Raw genomic sequence first — 13,899 nt, 5'->3', positions numbered from 1 at the left:
CTCCCTTGGGTGCAGCTGAAGGTGCAGGTTGTCTGCTCTCGCTTCTGCTTTCTCCACCAGCTGTCCACGAATTGGGCAACCAGACTTTAAACCCCAGCTTGCCCCGTCTCTGAATATGAGGGACGCCTTCCCCATGCGTGGGGTGGCCTCCATGGGGCTGGTGACGGAGGGGGACGGGGTTCACGTCACCCAGCAGCGCGGGAAGCGGCCGGGAGCCCCGCAGCTCCTCTCCGAGGGCGCCGAAGCCGGCGGCCGGCCTGCGGCGCAGGATTCGGGTCCCACCTCCGGGCCCGGCCCTTCCTGCGGCAGGAACCTCTCCGAGGAATCGTTTCCTCCCGCTGCGGCCCGATCGCCTGGCGCTGCTGCGAAAGAGAAACCCCCCCAGGATCGAGGGGGACGCGGCCGTGCCCCCACGTTGTCCCAGGGCTGCAGTTGCTCTCCCTCGGCCGGCGGCCGCCGTGGACCCGCTTGGGCCCAGCAGCGACGCTTCCCTCCCGCGTCCCCCACCCCGAGCCGCGGCCGGAGGTGGGAAGCGACTTCCTCCTCCGAAGCAGCCCCTTCCCTCGCTCCCGTTCCTTCCTGGGGCCGCCGCCGGCCTCCGGGAGAGGAAATAGGCCGGGCCACCGGGCCCGTCCGCCCCGCCGAGCCCTTCAGTCGCGGGAGCCGTGGGCGGCGATGCCAGGCGCCCTGCCGTCCGTGCCCGCCGAGGCCGAGCGGCCGCCGGGGCGGCGGGAAGCGGGCCGCCGGGCACCGCCGTGTTGAGGCTCGGCCCCGATCCACCGGCTCGCCCGGCAGCGCGGAAGCCGCCGCGGAGCCGTGAAGCGCTCCACAGGAAACCGGCGGCGGCAGCCCGGCAGGCGAGTCGAGACCGGCACTGCCAGCCCGGCGCAGGCACAGGCAGGCTGCGGCGGCTCCGCGGGCCCGGGCCGGCCTCGCCGCCGCGGGGGGCTCTGAGGGTAAGTGCCGTGCCGGGGGGGGGGTCGGTGAGGCCGGTGGGTGCGGAGGCTGCGGGGCGGCTGCCTGCGGAGCCGGGGCACCGTCGCGGCGACGGCACCGTGCCGGGGGCTCCGGCAGGGCCGTTTTGGGCGAGACGAGTGTGGGGTTGGTGAGCGGCTTTGATGGGGGGGGGAACGCGGCTGGACGGCGTCACCGGGCCCCACGTGCGCCCCGCGGGGCCTCACAGCACCGGGGCTGGATCCTGCTCGTGCCGAGGCGGGGGGTGACGGCTGCTGCCGCGACACCCGGCAGGACATCGAGGGCCCCGGGGCCTCCCGCTTGCCCCAAGCCCTGGGGGGGTGGGGGGGCCATGCCGGGCTTGGGAGGCTGCCGAGACCCCCCCAGCCCCGCTCCCTCCCCACATCCGCCTCCCCGCTGAGCTGCCAAACCACCGCCCGGCTCCGCTCCACCGACGGTTTCCGGCGGGGCCGCGGCACGGCTGGGAGTGGGGCCTTTGTGAAGCCCCCCCAGCTCCTGCCGGCTCCCCCCAGCCTGGGGCTGCGGCTCCCATGCGGCCCCCGTCCTGGGGGGGGGGCACCCCCTCCCGCCTCAGTTTCCCCCGGAGGCGCCTCTGGGTTTGCTGCTAGCCCTGGGGGGGTCCGGCGGGTCGGGCCGGGCGGGATGAGCAGGGTCGCCCAGGCGGGATTTAGCAGCCCCCTTCCCAGCGCCGTGTCTTCCAGGCGGAGGGCGCGGGACCGCCATGGAGCCGTCGGGCCCGCCGGAGGCCGTGTACGTGCTGGTGGAGTACGGCTTCGAGTACCGCACCAAGGACGGCACGCTGGTCTCCATCAAGCCCAACGAGCGCTACGTGCTGCTGAAGCGCACCAACGACCACTGGTGGCACGTCAAGCGGAGCGAGGACGCCCGGCCCTTCTACATCCCGGCCCAGTACGTCAAGGAGCTGCCCCCCATGGCCGCCCCGGCGCCCCTCTACGAGCCGCCCGCCGGCGCCGGCCCCCAGCAGCCCTACGAGTACCGGTTCCTCCGCGCCGCCCAGGACGCTCTGCCCCCCGGCGCGGCGCCCAGCAGAGACTCGCCGCCGGCGCTGAGCTCCTTCGGGGCGGCCCGGCCCCCGCCGCGGGCCGGCGGTCCCCCGGCGCTGAGCTGCAGCCCCGCCGAGCCTGCGCAGGGCCTGGACGAGCCGGCGCGGGGCCCTGCCGGAGGGGACCCCCCGAACCGCCCGCGGGCGCTGGGCAAGAGCCGCTCCGAAACCCTCTACGCCGCCGGCGAGGACGCGGAGACGGTGAGGAGGCGGCCGGGCTGCGGCCGGGCGGCTCAGGTACGGTAATGTCCCCGGTGCCTCCCGCCTCAGGTGGCCGCAGCGGGGGCGGGCAGGACGCCGGGGTCCCGCGGCCGCTACGTACCCCCCGCGCAGCCCGGCCACGGGCCCCGCCGGCGCCGCCGGGGCTTTGCCCGCCTTCCCGCCCAGCTGGCCCCACGGGGCAAACCTGATCTTCAGGAAACGCCTGCCGCCTTCCCCCGGCCGAACCCCCAGCCCGGCCGGGGCGTTAACGGTGCAGGTTTGCGTGCGGTTACGCTGGCAGCCGGGGAGAAATCCCCCCCCGCCGGGCAGTGACCCCGAGCGCTGCTAGGAATCGGCCTCCCCCGAGGCCGTGCCTCAGTTTCCCCGACCTTCGGTGGCCTCCGCGAGGGTCAATGCCCGCGGGCGCCGCAAGCCGTCCCCCGGCTCCTCGTCCAGCTGCGCAGCGGCCGTTTGCGTCCTCGGCAAACGCTTTCAATTCTCATTTTGTCTTAAAAAAAAGAGGAAAAGGCTCGAGCGGTCCCCGGGCAGGCCAAGGCTTGTCCCGGCTGCCCCGGGAGCGAGGCGATGCTGGCCGAGCCGGACACCGTGTCTGCGGGTTCACTCTGTACCCGGGGCTGGTTGAGCATTGCCACCAAAATAACAGGAGCTGGGGCTTGCATGGAAAACCGGAGCTCCGGGATGGGATGAGGGTTTGCCCGGGCGTTTGGCAGCCGGGGCGGCGGCGAGCTCTTCACTGCGTCCCATCCTTCGCGGCTCGAAGCGGGGGGTTTGTCAAGCCTGGTTTTGTGCCAGCCACACTGGGAAATGCCGATACGGGCGGCTGGTTTGCCCGAAGCGATACCGCGGCAAGCGAGAACCTCGCGCGGGGCTGGGCTCTGCCAGGCGGGTGCCTCCAGCCGATGTCACCCGCGTGCGCCCGCGGTGCCCCCTCGCTGGCCGCGGCGCGGAGCAGGGTGCTTTTGGGCAGCGGCGGAGGCAGAAAGGGGTTAAAAGCGAGTTGCACCAACTCCTCCCCTCGCCCGCGGGGCGGGTGGCTCACCTGTCCCCGGGCACCCAGCACCGCAGGGTGGGAGCCGGGTGCATCCCAGCGAGACGGGTGGGCCGCCCCGAGCCCCCGGCACCCCGAGGCCGCCGCTCACCCCACGGCAGTAAGTAGCACCGGGCCTTTCCCGGTCGCGGCGGCAGCTCCTGGGCCGCCCCGGGGCGGGGAGGACGTGGGTGTTGCTCCCTGCTCCCAGCTGCACCCGCGGGTGGAGCGGGTGCCCCACAGCCCCTCTCCTCGGCCGAGCCCGTGGGACCCCGGGGTGCCGTGTCCCCCTCAGCCCCCCGGGATGGGTGATCCCCCCGCCGGGACGGAGCAGGTTGCACAGCCATTTTATGGCCTTGAAGTCCAGCAGCTTTGGGGAGAGCTCAGCAGCAGGAAGCGTGGGACCGGCGTGGCGGCACCCGGCGCCAGCTCGCGCTTCCCATTTCGAGCTTCGCTTCTGGCTACAGCCTCAGCACGAGAGCAAAAAAAAAAAAAATGCAGCCCCCAAAAAAGCAGGGAGATAGGAAATGCAGCAAGACGCCATCTGAAAAGCCCGGGCACCTGCTCCGTGCCCACCCGGCCCGGGAGGTCCGTGCACCCGAGCATCCCGCGCCCGCCTTGGCGTGTGGCCCCGCGGCCAGTCGCCGTTTCGGGGTGGCCGGGGCTCGGTGGTGGAAGCCGCAGCCTCCCCCGGGCTCTCGGGAAGAGGCTTCTTACGGCCACCACTGGTGACCTCGGGAGGGGACTTTGTTTCCGGATGGGGAGCACGGCTGCACGGATCCCGCAAAGGAGCTGGCAAGGCACGTGCCGGGCAGGGTGGGGATCCCACTTGGATCCTTCCCGGAAAACGGAGGCACTGAGGTGTCATCAGGTGCCCCCCCCCGGCCAGCAGCCCTGGCCCGGCCCTTCGGGATGGCTTTTTCAGCCTCAAGCGAAGCAGAGGGCATTTGTGTGCCCACAGCACCGACGGGAACTCAGGTGTCCGGCGCTTCCCTTTCTGCTTTCCCGGCCAGGGGGCCCTCGGGGAGGCCGGGGGGGGGGCCATCACTGTGGCCCCACTTTCTCAGTGACTTGAGTATTGGCCAAGGAAGAGGAGGCTTGGTCACACCTCCTGCAGCAGGCAGCAATTTTATACCCTATTTATTACTTTATGGTGCCATCGAAGCCGGTCTCTCCCGCGAGCCGAGCTGCCGCCCCGGCCGCGGCGCGGGAACGGCTGCGGGGAGGGATCGGAGCCGCCGAGGGTGGAAGCAGCGTGCACGGAGGAGCTGTGGGCTTCCCCCGGGGCTGCTTCCAGCTCCGCAGGAGACTTTTCCGTGCCGTCACCACCGGGAGCAGAGCAGGGATGCGTTTCGTGAGCCGCCTTGGTCGGAGCGGGACAGGGAGGGCTGATGCCCTGCTCCTCTCCGGGAAGCCGCAGGGCTGGGAAGGGGCTCGCTGCCCCGTGCTGCGGCAAAGCCGGAGCTCGTGCCGGCAGGTTCGGTTGCCCTTTGCCGGTGCTGCCAGGGCTTCCCGGCCGCTACCACTGCCTTGCCGGTGCCCTTTGCGGGCGAGACCCCCCAAACCGATCCCGTCTGCTGGGCCGCGTTCTTCCCCGCGGTGAGGATGCTTCGGCCGCGCTTGCCTGCTCCCCAGCCAGTGCTGCTGGATCCCATGGGGCACTCGGAGCGATCCACCCCATCCACAGGCTTCAGCGGCCCGGGGCTGTTGTGAATCCCGGCTTCCGCTTGCTCTCCAGCGCTCGGCACCCTGCAAGAGGCCCTCAAGGGATGGTGATTCTCATTAAAGGAGGATTTAACGCCCGTGCAAATCCCTCAGGCTGGAAGCCCAGGCGTTGGGCAGGCCTTGGCCCATCTCCTCCAGCCAAAGAGGCTTTTCTTGTCCTCGCCCGAGCCTCTCGCACCGGCTGGTGCTCCGGGCATCCGTGGGCTTTCCCACTGGCCTGCAAGGAGCAACGTGGCCATGCATCCCCATGCTGTCCTGCATGAAAACACCTTTCTTTTTGGAAGCATCCTGGATGGGTGGTTAGCACCAGCCGCATCCCTGGGCATGGCATCTCCCAGGGATATTTGCTGCTCCCCGGAGCAATGCCCGCTGCATCGCCGCTGCCGGCGGGACTTTGCGGTCCCGACTGCAGCCGGCGGGTGGCAAGATGGTGTAAAACTGTCAACAAGCAACTCCGTGCGCATCGCTCGAAACTTGGGTCTCCAAGGCAACTCTTCCGCCCCAAAAACCCCAACAGGAAGCGCGCGAAGCGCTCCGGCCCAGAGCGGGGCAGGTTCTCGTTTCTGCCGCGCGGCGCCTGGCACCGGAGCCTCGCCGCGGCCCCGGTGCGCGTCCCGGCCCGCCAAGATGGGCGACCGGGCATCCGGCGTGCTGCACCGCTCCAAGAGCAGGGTCTCCCGGCTGCTTAATTTGGGCAAGGTAGGGATGCGGGGGGGGGGGGGGGGGTTTGGGGGAGCATCTCGGCGGCCGCCCCGGAGACGGGCTGCGGCGGTGCAGTGGGGTGCGGGGAGACACCGGGGCTCCTTCCCCAATTTCTCCCAGGGGGGTTTTGGAGGAAGCCGAGGGCAGGTCGTTCCCAGGGGCCGCTGGCAGCACCCGCCAGGCCCAGAGCCGCCCGTCCCCAAGCAGCTCGAGGAGAAGCGAGCGCATTTCGGCTTGCGGTTTCCCACAGGGAAAGGGAAACGGCCGAAGATGCAACCGGTGCAAGGAAGGGGAGGTGCGGGGGGAGCCGCGTTCGCAGCGAGGCGGCAGGACCCGGGCAGCGGAGCAGGGTCCCGTATCCCCCCCCCGGCTGGCTGCCACCGCAAAGGTCCCCCCCATCGCTGTCCCTCGCGTCTCGGGGACAAGGGCAGCATCTCGCCCTGGCACTCCCAAGGTGCCCAAGGGTCCTGGGGCATCACAGCCGGCACCGCCGGGGTCACGGGGAGCCGGGCAGGACGGGCGAAACTTTGTCCCCGCTGCAGTAAAAGCCGGGGAGAGCAAAGGGTAACAGGCACCGCGGCAGCGCGGCTTTGGTGACGTTCCTGCTCGGGGCAGTTTCAGGCCCTGGGAACGCTCCCGCCCCGTGCGGGGCCGCGGGCCTGTGGCCAGGGCAAGCCCTGCGGCGGGGAGGAGCCCGGCAAGGAAGCAAGGCAGAAAGGGGAGCAAAAACATCAAGCGCCGGAGCAAAAACACGGTGGAGGGGAAAGCCGAGGCTGCCGGAGAGCACAGGGCCGTGCTCCCCGGTGCAGACGTCCCCGTCCCCCGCGCGGCCCTTGTCATCGGCCCGTTTTGGCTGCCGGGGAGCGAGGCAGCGGTGCCGGCGGGCTCTCAGGGCCGCCTAGAAATAGGCATCTATTTTGGGATGCGGCGAGGAGGCCGTCAGCCTCTCCGGGAGGCAACACGGCCCCCCCTGACGCAGCCTCCCCCCCCCCATCGCCCGCAGGTGCGCAAGGAGCCGGCGAGGCCGCCCGGCCCCGTGTACCTCAACATCCAGGAGCTGCGGGAAGAAGCGGCGGCCGCCGGCTTGGCCCCGCCGGGCCGGGAGGAGCCCCGCGGCTCCCCGGCCGCTTGGGAAACCCACACGGACACGGACAGTGGACACTTGTTTTATTACAACCCGCTCACTGGCGAGACCACGTGGGATTGCCCCTTTGAGGAGGCAGAAGAAGGAGTGAGTCCGGCCGCCTCTCCCGCCTCCTCTCTCACCCACAGCCCTGCGGCAGCCGAGTGGGGCCAGTACATGGACGAAGCCAGCGGACAGGCTTTTTTCTATAATTCGGTAACAGGTGAGACGTCGTGGGACCCCCCGTATACGGGCGACGGCGGCAGCTGCCCGGACATGCGCCCGGGGGCTGCGCGGCACGGCTCCGCCGGGCAGCGGGTGAGCAGCATGGCGGCACGCGGCGGTGGCGGCCCGGGGCCCGCCGCGGGCGCCGCCTTCACCCGCCTCCCCTCCGCAGCCGCCCACGCCGGAGACGGACTATCCCGACCTGTCTCCCGACGAGCTGGAGGGCTACCCGGAGGAGGACTACTCGCCCGTGGGCTCCTACGAGGCGGGCGCCTCGCCGTATCTGCCCTCGAGGCGCTCCGGGGAGCTGGGCTCGCCGCCGGGCTGGTACGGGCCCGGCCACGCTGAGGGAGCCATCTTCTACCCCGAGTACTACACCGCGGACACGGTACGGGCCCACGAGCGGCCTTCGGGGCGTTGGGGGCAAACGGCCCCCGTGGAGGGGGAGGCAAGGGCTGCCCGGGCCTCGGCGCCCGCCGGCTCGCGGCCTTCCTCCGCGAGCGGCCCTCCCTCCTCCTGCCCACGCGCCGCCCTCCGCAGGTGCCGGCGCCGGGCCGCCATGACAGGGCCAGCAGCAGCTCCAGCCAGGACAGCGGGCTCTTCGCCGCCTGGCCCAACAGCACGCCGCCGGCGGTGCCGGGGCACAAGGAGGAGAAGGTGAGCCGCCGCCATGGGACACGCTGAGCCCGTCGGGGCTTCCCGGGGGATGGCGAGGGCGAGCGGGGGGGGTGGCACCTCCGCGAGCCGGCGAGGGAGGCCTTTAAACGCCGCCGGCTTTTTGCCTTCCAGTTCAAAAGCCTGGAGAAGGCCGGCGTGCTCAACCGCACCAAAACGGTGGACAGAGGGAAGCGGTTACGGTAAGCTGCCCCCGAAACGCGCACCGCGGCGGGGCCACGGCGTCCAAGCACGCGTGCAGGGGACGGGGAGCACCGGAGGGGACGTGGGGCGGGACAGGGGCCTCCGCAGCGAGGCGGCGTGCTGACCCTCCCGCGGCTCGTCCCCAGGAAAAACTGGAGCTCGTCCTGGACCGTCCTGGAAGGAGGGATCCTGACCTTCTTCAAGGACTCGAAGCACTCGTCCGCCGGCGCCTTGGTGAGCGGCCCGTGGGGCTGGAGCGCGGCGGTGGCCCGGGACGGGGACGCGGTGGCAAAGGCGATGCCCCAAGGCCGTGCGGCTCCCGGCGTGATTGCATCCACGCTCCCCCCGCTCACGCGCGCTGCCGCTGCACCAGGCCAGGCCAGGTCGCCAGGACTAGTTTCACGTTAGGCCGAGCAAGCTGAGCGCCTTGGGCTCAGCAGCAAAGGAAGCATGGCAAAACCCAGCCCCCCCCCCCCAACCCCCAGCCCAAATGGGGCCCCAGCGAGCGGGGCCCGAATGCAGAAGCTGGCTGCGGCGCCCGGCACCCTTGCACCGACACCGTCTTGCAACACCCTGCGGTGGAGGCTGCAACGGGAAGAGAAAGAGGCCAGCCCGAAACCCTCGGCGGGGAGAGACGCTGCCGTCCCCATAGCGGGATGTGTATGCACGACATGGGGGGGGCTCTGCCCGCGGGTCCCCAGCCCCTTCCAGCAAACTGCTCCAATGCGTGACGGGTGCATGGAGGGGAAGGAGCCTGGCCCAAGCGCTGATGCCCTTTCCTGGCCCCCGAAAGGCCGGGATACAGGGAAAGCCAAGCGTTTTGGATGTCCCGTTCCTGCTAAAACCCCGCGGGTAGGTCTCCCTCGTGGACATCCACTCCACAACCGGCAAAGATGGGGCAGCATTTCGCTTAGCCCTCCCCTCCTGATGTCAGCGCTGCTCCTGCATTCGGCTGCAGGGAGATCGGGGTGCCGCGGGAGGGGACGGACCCGCCGGGGGAGATTTGCTGCTCGTAAAGGCCGCATTTGGAGTGGAGGAAAATAGAAATGGGCACCACGGAGGTGCTGGGCTCAGGATTGAACGCGCGGGCTCGCTTCCGTAGTTTTTGTTGTCCCGAGGTGGTGTCCGGGCTGGCCTCAGCGCCCGGCCCCTGCTCGCTGCTCCCCGGCTGGGGGCCGCGGCAGCCGCACCAGCAATGCCCAGCGCCCCGAGCATCCGGGCCGGGCGTCCGGGTGTTTTACCCCGGCCTTGGCTGCGGGTGATCCCAAAGCGTTCCTCGTGGCCCCCCCCATGCCCTCTGGCCAGGCTCCGCTGGTGCCATCGTCCCCTTGGTCCCCGCAGAGACACCCTGCCACCCTGACCACGCCGGAGCACACGGTGGAGCTGCGAGGAGCCACCGTCGCCTGGGCCGGCAAGGACAAATCCAGCAAGAAAAACGTCCTGGAGGTGGGTTTTCTGGGGGCGGTGGGTCGTTTATGAGGAAATCAGAGTGGCAGGCGCAGGCTTTGCAATACCAGGCAGTCCCATCCCCGCAGCAGCTGAGGCCGGATTAAAGAAGGCAGCTGGGGTCATTAGTGCAATGAGTTGTGCACCGTTCTCAGCCACAGCCTGGCCCCTGCCTCCCCTGAGGGCAGGGCTAGGAGAGATGGTGAAGGTAGGGCAGGGGAGACGGCCAAATGCAGATAGGGTCCGGCAGACCCCCAGCGTGGAGTTGGCTCACGTTGGGGTGGAGGACGTTCCCTGGGGGATGTGGCCATGTCATCGTCAGAGCACGGCCCAGCTCCAGCTCCCTCGCGCTGTGTCTGGGGCCGTGGGGACCACGGAGGCGGGGGACAGCGCAGTGCAGTGCCCCTGCTCTGACAACCGCCTGCTGCTCTCGTAGCTGAAGACGCGGGAGGGCTCGGAGTTCCTCATCCAGCACGACTCGGAGCAGATCATCGTCACGTGGCAGAAGGCCATCGTGGACAGCATCGGGCGGCTGGTGAGCAGGCGCCCGCGCCGTGCCCAGCCCCTTCCCCGGGACCTCCCGTACTCGCGATGGGCACCCACAGCTCACCCTGCCCCTTTCCTAGGGCGCAGACTTCCCTCTGGAAGACGACGTGGAAAATGGGGCCGAATTTGGGTCCAGGGAGAAACTGGGAGCCGGCGAGGAGAAGAGGACTGCAGGTGAGCGAGCGGCTCCTCCGTCCCAGGAGCAAAGCTTTCGGGGCCATGGCGTGGTGGGTCTGCAGGGACAGCCAGACACGTGGGTGGCCCCGGCAGAGCAGGACACGTCCCTTGCAAGGACAGGGGGACGGCAGAGGCCTTGTGCCCACCCCACGTCCGGGCAAGTGGCGACATTCCCAGCATCCTTGCTGCCCCCAAGCCAGCTCCCAGCCCCGTTCCCGCTCTGGTCCCTTTTGGGGGTATCCTCACCTCTTCCTCATCTCCGCCAGCATCCGGGCAGGCAATGGGCAGCGCCGGCAGCGAGAGCGACTCCAGCAAAGTGCGCAACAAGCTGCGCAAGTTCCTGCAGAGACGGCCCACGCTGCAGTCGCTGCGGGAGCGTGGCTACATCAAAGGTAAGGCGCCCGGCCGGGCTCGTGGGATGCACCAGCGGCCGAGCCGGCCCTCGCTAGCACATCTGGCAGGGCTGCCTCTCTGCCCGGCGCATCGCAGGCGTATTCCCGCTGGAACGGGAGTTCCTCCCCTCGAAACTTGTCTCCCGACATCCTTTCAGCTCCATCACGTGCGCTCAAACCTCCCCCATGTGTTTTTTTTTTGCAGATCAGGTGTTCGGCTGCTCCTTGCAAGTGCTGTGCGAACGGGAGCGGAGCACGGTGCCCCGCTTTGTCCAGCAGTGCATCCAGACGGTGGAGAGGAGAGGTAGCGTCGCGCCCGGGGGGCTCGGGGGCGGGCAGAGCCCGGGGGGGGGGGGGGCAACCCTGCACCAGGCTGCGCCTAACCGGGCGTTTTTCTTCCACCCTCTGGCAGGTTTGGACATAGACGGGCTGTACCGAGTCAGCGGCAACCTGGCGACGATCCAGAAACTACGCTACAAAGTGGACCACGGTAGGGCTGGGGGTGGCTTGGTTTCTCTTCCCCCCCGCCTTGCCATCAGATATCTCCCACCGGTTCTTCTCATCTCCGTACGGAGAGCCAAGCTCTGAGGATGCTGGCAGCGCTTTGCAGCTTGCCTGGCATCTCTCCCCAGGGCCGAAAAAATCACAGCTGGAAAAATCCGCAGTGGAAATAAGATGCACGTGTAAAGCTGAGGGTCTCTGAGGTCCTCACACATGAGGGGCTCCAGCTTGGAGGGGTGAAATGTCCCTTGTGCTCAGCCAGAGAGGAAAGGACGGGAGCTCCATGGATAGGGAGATCCTCTCCCAGGCCCAGGGCTCTGGGAAATCCCTGCAATCCCCAGCTTGTCCAGGCCTGGTCTTGTTAAAGTGAGCTGGGTCCCAGCGGGGAGCTGCTAAGCAGCTCTCCCCAGATAAGAGGGGATTTGGGGGGTGGACGCAGAGCTTGCTCCAGCAGAGCTTGGCTTGCTTCGCCTCTTGGTTTTGCACGGGAGCACGGACCCACGCAGCTCCCTGGAGCGGTGAAAGAGCCAAGGGTGGCAGGAGCAGCCCCGAGGTGTGCCGGTCCTCCATGTGGGCTCAGATAATGAATGGGGACCTGGGGGACATCCGTCCAGCTCGGCTGGGCTGCACCGGCGTGCACCGGGACCCGCCTGAGATGCTGTCCCATCCCCGCAGATGAACACCTCGACCTGGATGATGGGCGGTGGGAGGACATCCACGTCATCACCGGGGCCCTGAAGCTGTTCTTCCGCGAGCTGCCGGAGCCGCTCTTCCCCTTCGCCCACTTCGACAAGTTCATCGCTGCCATCAGTAAGGCCGGGAGATGGGTCCAACCCTGGCGCCGATGCTCCTCTGCCTCTTCCCATCACTTTTCACCCCCAAAAACCGCTTCTCTCAGACTACGCAGGCTTGGAGCTGCAGGGTGGCTCCATGGGGACGGTTCCCTCCCCGAGACCACCCCAGGGTCCATGTTGGACAAGGCTGGAGGGAAGGGACATCCCTGGGACCTAGGAGGGGTTCCCCACCGTGCTGATGGGCTCAGCAGTGCTGTGGGAGCCATGCCATGGGGATCTGCCCCGCTCTGTCCCTGTCCCCTTCTCCATGGTCAGGCAGGCCCCAGACGAGGGTCCCGGCTCTGCGGGACAGATCCAGCACCCCAGCATGTCCTGTTTGTCCTTCCCTTGCAGAGATGCAGGACCCGATGCGGCGGGGCCGCTGCGTCCGCGACCTGGTGTATTCCCTGCCGCCCGCCAACCACGACACCATGGAAGTCCTCTTCCGGCACCTCTGCAGGTGACACCCGTTGTGGGCCCCAGGGACCCTGCTCCTGCCCAGCCAGCCATAGTGGGGTCCAAAACGCGGGTGGCAGCCATAAGCCACCTGGTCCCCATGAGCCATCCAGGGTGGCAGCAAAGGGGAGCGAGCAGAGGGTCCTGGAGCCAAACTGGCAGGAATTCGGGGCCAGCTCATGGGTTGGGGTCATGTCTGGTGGCCAACCGAGGGCAGCGAGTGTGTTGATGGCACTGTGACGCCGTCCTTCTCCCCGCAGGGTGATCGAGTACAAGGAGGAGAACCGCATGTCGGTGCAGAGCGTCGCCATCGTGTTCGGCCCCACGCTGCTGCGGCCGGCGAGCGAGGAGGGCAACATGGCCATGCACATGGTCTTCCAGAACCAGATAGTGGAGCACATCTTGAACCAATACAGCTACATCTTCCCGGACAGCTAAGCCCGGCAGCATGGGGACGTGCGGGGACAAGCGCAGCAGCAGCGACATGAAGGAGCAGAATCGCAAGGGAAGGACTCTCGGTGCTGCACGTCGAACGCTGGCCTGTCCTTGGACTATGGACCATGGCGGTGGTGACCGTTGGCTCAATAAACGGGCAGTGCTGGAGCGCAGTGACCTGGCCAACTCCATGCCGTCGGCTGCCCGAGCCACGCAAAGCCAAGACGCGGTTCGAGGGGCGGGCGCCGGAGCCGGCGGCACGCGGATCGGCCATCGCCGGCCTCCACTGCTCGTCCCCGCTGGCGCTGGTGGTCTCAGGGAATCGACTCCAGCGGACCGAATGGCTCCTGCCGTGGAAGCCGAGCTCCTGGGGCGCGTGGGGATGGGGAGGGTCCCCGCGCTGCGATCACAGCCCCCCGAGGCCATTCCCCCCCACTGGGATGAGCCCCGCAGGGACGGGACCCCCCGACACAGCCCTGAGCCCCCTCCGGGCACGGCTGAAGGCCACGGAGAGGAGCACGTCTCACCGCCATGCTCTTCCCAGCTCCGATCTTCTGTGGTCCCCGTTTTTCCTTTCCTTGCCCACCATAGCATTTTAATTTTCCTGCCCCTCTCACATCGCCGTTGTCCCCTCATGTCCCCCTCCACTGTGATGCTTTGCCAGGGGGGCTGCAGGTCCGTGTCCCACGTGTGGCTGGTGGCACCGTGCCACTCTGCAAGCTGCTACGTCCGATGGCGGGTCCGGCAGGCGGGACAGGTGCAAGGATCCATGGCGCGTGAGGTCCCTCCAACATCGGAAATGTCCCTCCGGGGGCTCCTGGGACGCAGCAGGGGGGCAGGGAGCTGGGCAGCCCCCTGTATGGGGCAAAAAGGGGCCACGTTGTCCAGCAGGGGATCGTCCCCAGGCCCGGGGGACGCCGGGCTGCTCCTGCATCTGGAGCCGGCATCCAGCAGGACCCCGCTGTCATTTTTGCGGAATAAAGAGCACATTTGGGGGCACGGACGGGGCGTTTGCTTGCGCGCCCAGCGCCGGAGCCAGGCCAGGACCATCCTGCTCCGTCGTCGGAGCGGATCTGCTGCGCATCGCTTTAATCCTGGCTGCAAAGGGCTGGGAGCGCGGGATGCTTTGGGAGCGCGGGATGCTTTGGGCGCTTCTGTTCCCAAAGCTGTTTCACTGCTCTCACCGGGGGGGG

At 68.8% G+C, this 13,899-nt stretch overlaps 1 protein-coding gene across 3 annotated transcripts; it reads left to right on the top strand.

Annotated features, from left to right (window-relative positions):
* The first annotated feature begins 825 nt into the window (after nt 1–825).
* On the top strand, nt 826–12,879 carry ARHGAP27 (Rho GTPase activating protein 27). 3 transcript variants are annotated; one of them, XM_064524485.1, is made up of 16 exons: nt 826–956; nt 1,677–2,275; nt 6,718–7,155; nt 7,235–7,450; nt 7,603–7,719; nt 7,852–7,919; nt 8,067–8,154; nt 9,262–9,366; nt 9,803–9,901; nt 9,993–10,086; nt 10,356–10,481; nt 10,687–10,785; nt 10,894–10,971; nt 11,658–11,792; nt 12,170–12,275; nt 12,532–12,879. In XM_064524485.1, the coding sequence occupies exons 2-16, from the start codon at nt 1,697–1,699 to the stop codon at nt 12,707–12,709; spliced, it is 2,526 nt and encodes an 841-aa protein (XP_064380555.1). In that variant the 5' UTR covers nt 826–956; nt 1,677–1,696; the 3' UTR covers nt 12,710–12,879. The 3 variants fall into 3 exon arrangements, with proteins under 3 accessions (XP_064380555.1, XP_064380554.1, XP_064380556.1); XM_064524484.1 differs by lacking the exons at nt 826–956; nt 1,677–2,275 and adding an exon at nt 2,535–3,408; XM_064524486.1 differs by lacking the exons at nt 826–956; nt 1,677–2,275 and adding an exon at nt 4,958–5,711.
* Nucleotides 12,880–13,899: the final 1,020 nt, after the last annotated feature.

Source organism: Dromaius novaehollandiae, chromosome 22 (genome assembly GCF_036370855.1).
Source record: "Dromaius novaehollandiae isolate bDroNov1 chromosome 22, bDroNov1.hap1, whole genome shotgun sequence".
In the NCBI taxonomy this organism is placed as follows: Eukaryota; Metazoa; Chordata; class Aves; order Casuariiformes; family Dromaiidae; genus Dromaius; species Dromaius novaehollandiae.
The sequence above is the reverse complement of the archived record's forward strand: the minus strand, read 5'-3'. Positions and strand labels throughout refer to the sequence as shown.

Excerpts from the sequence above, each read along its gene's own strand:
- ARHGAP27 (XM_064524484.1), top strand. The coding sequence starts at position 2,653 with ATGCCCGCGGGCGCCGCAAGCCGTCCCCCGGCTCCTCGTCCAGCTGCG. Across the intron at positions 3,409-6,717 it reads CCGCCGCTCACCCCACGGCA|GTGCGCAAGGAGCCGGCGAG; the intron begins GTAAGTAGCACC and ends CATCGCCCGCAG. Across the intron at positions 10,972-11,657 it reads ACGCTACAAAGTGGACCACG|ATGAACACCTCGACCTGGAT; the intron begins GTAGGGCTGGGG and ends CCATCCCCGCAG.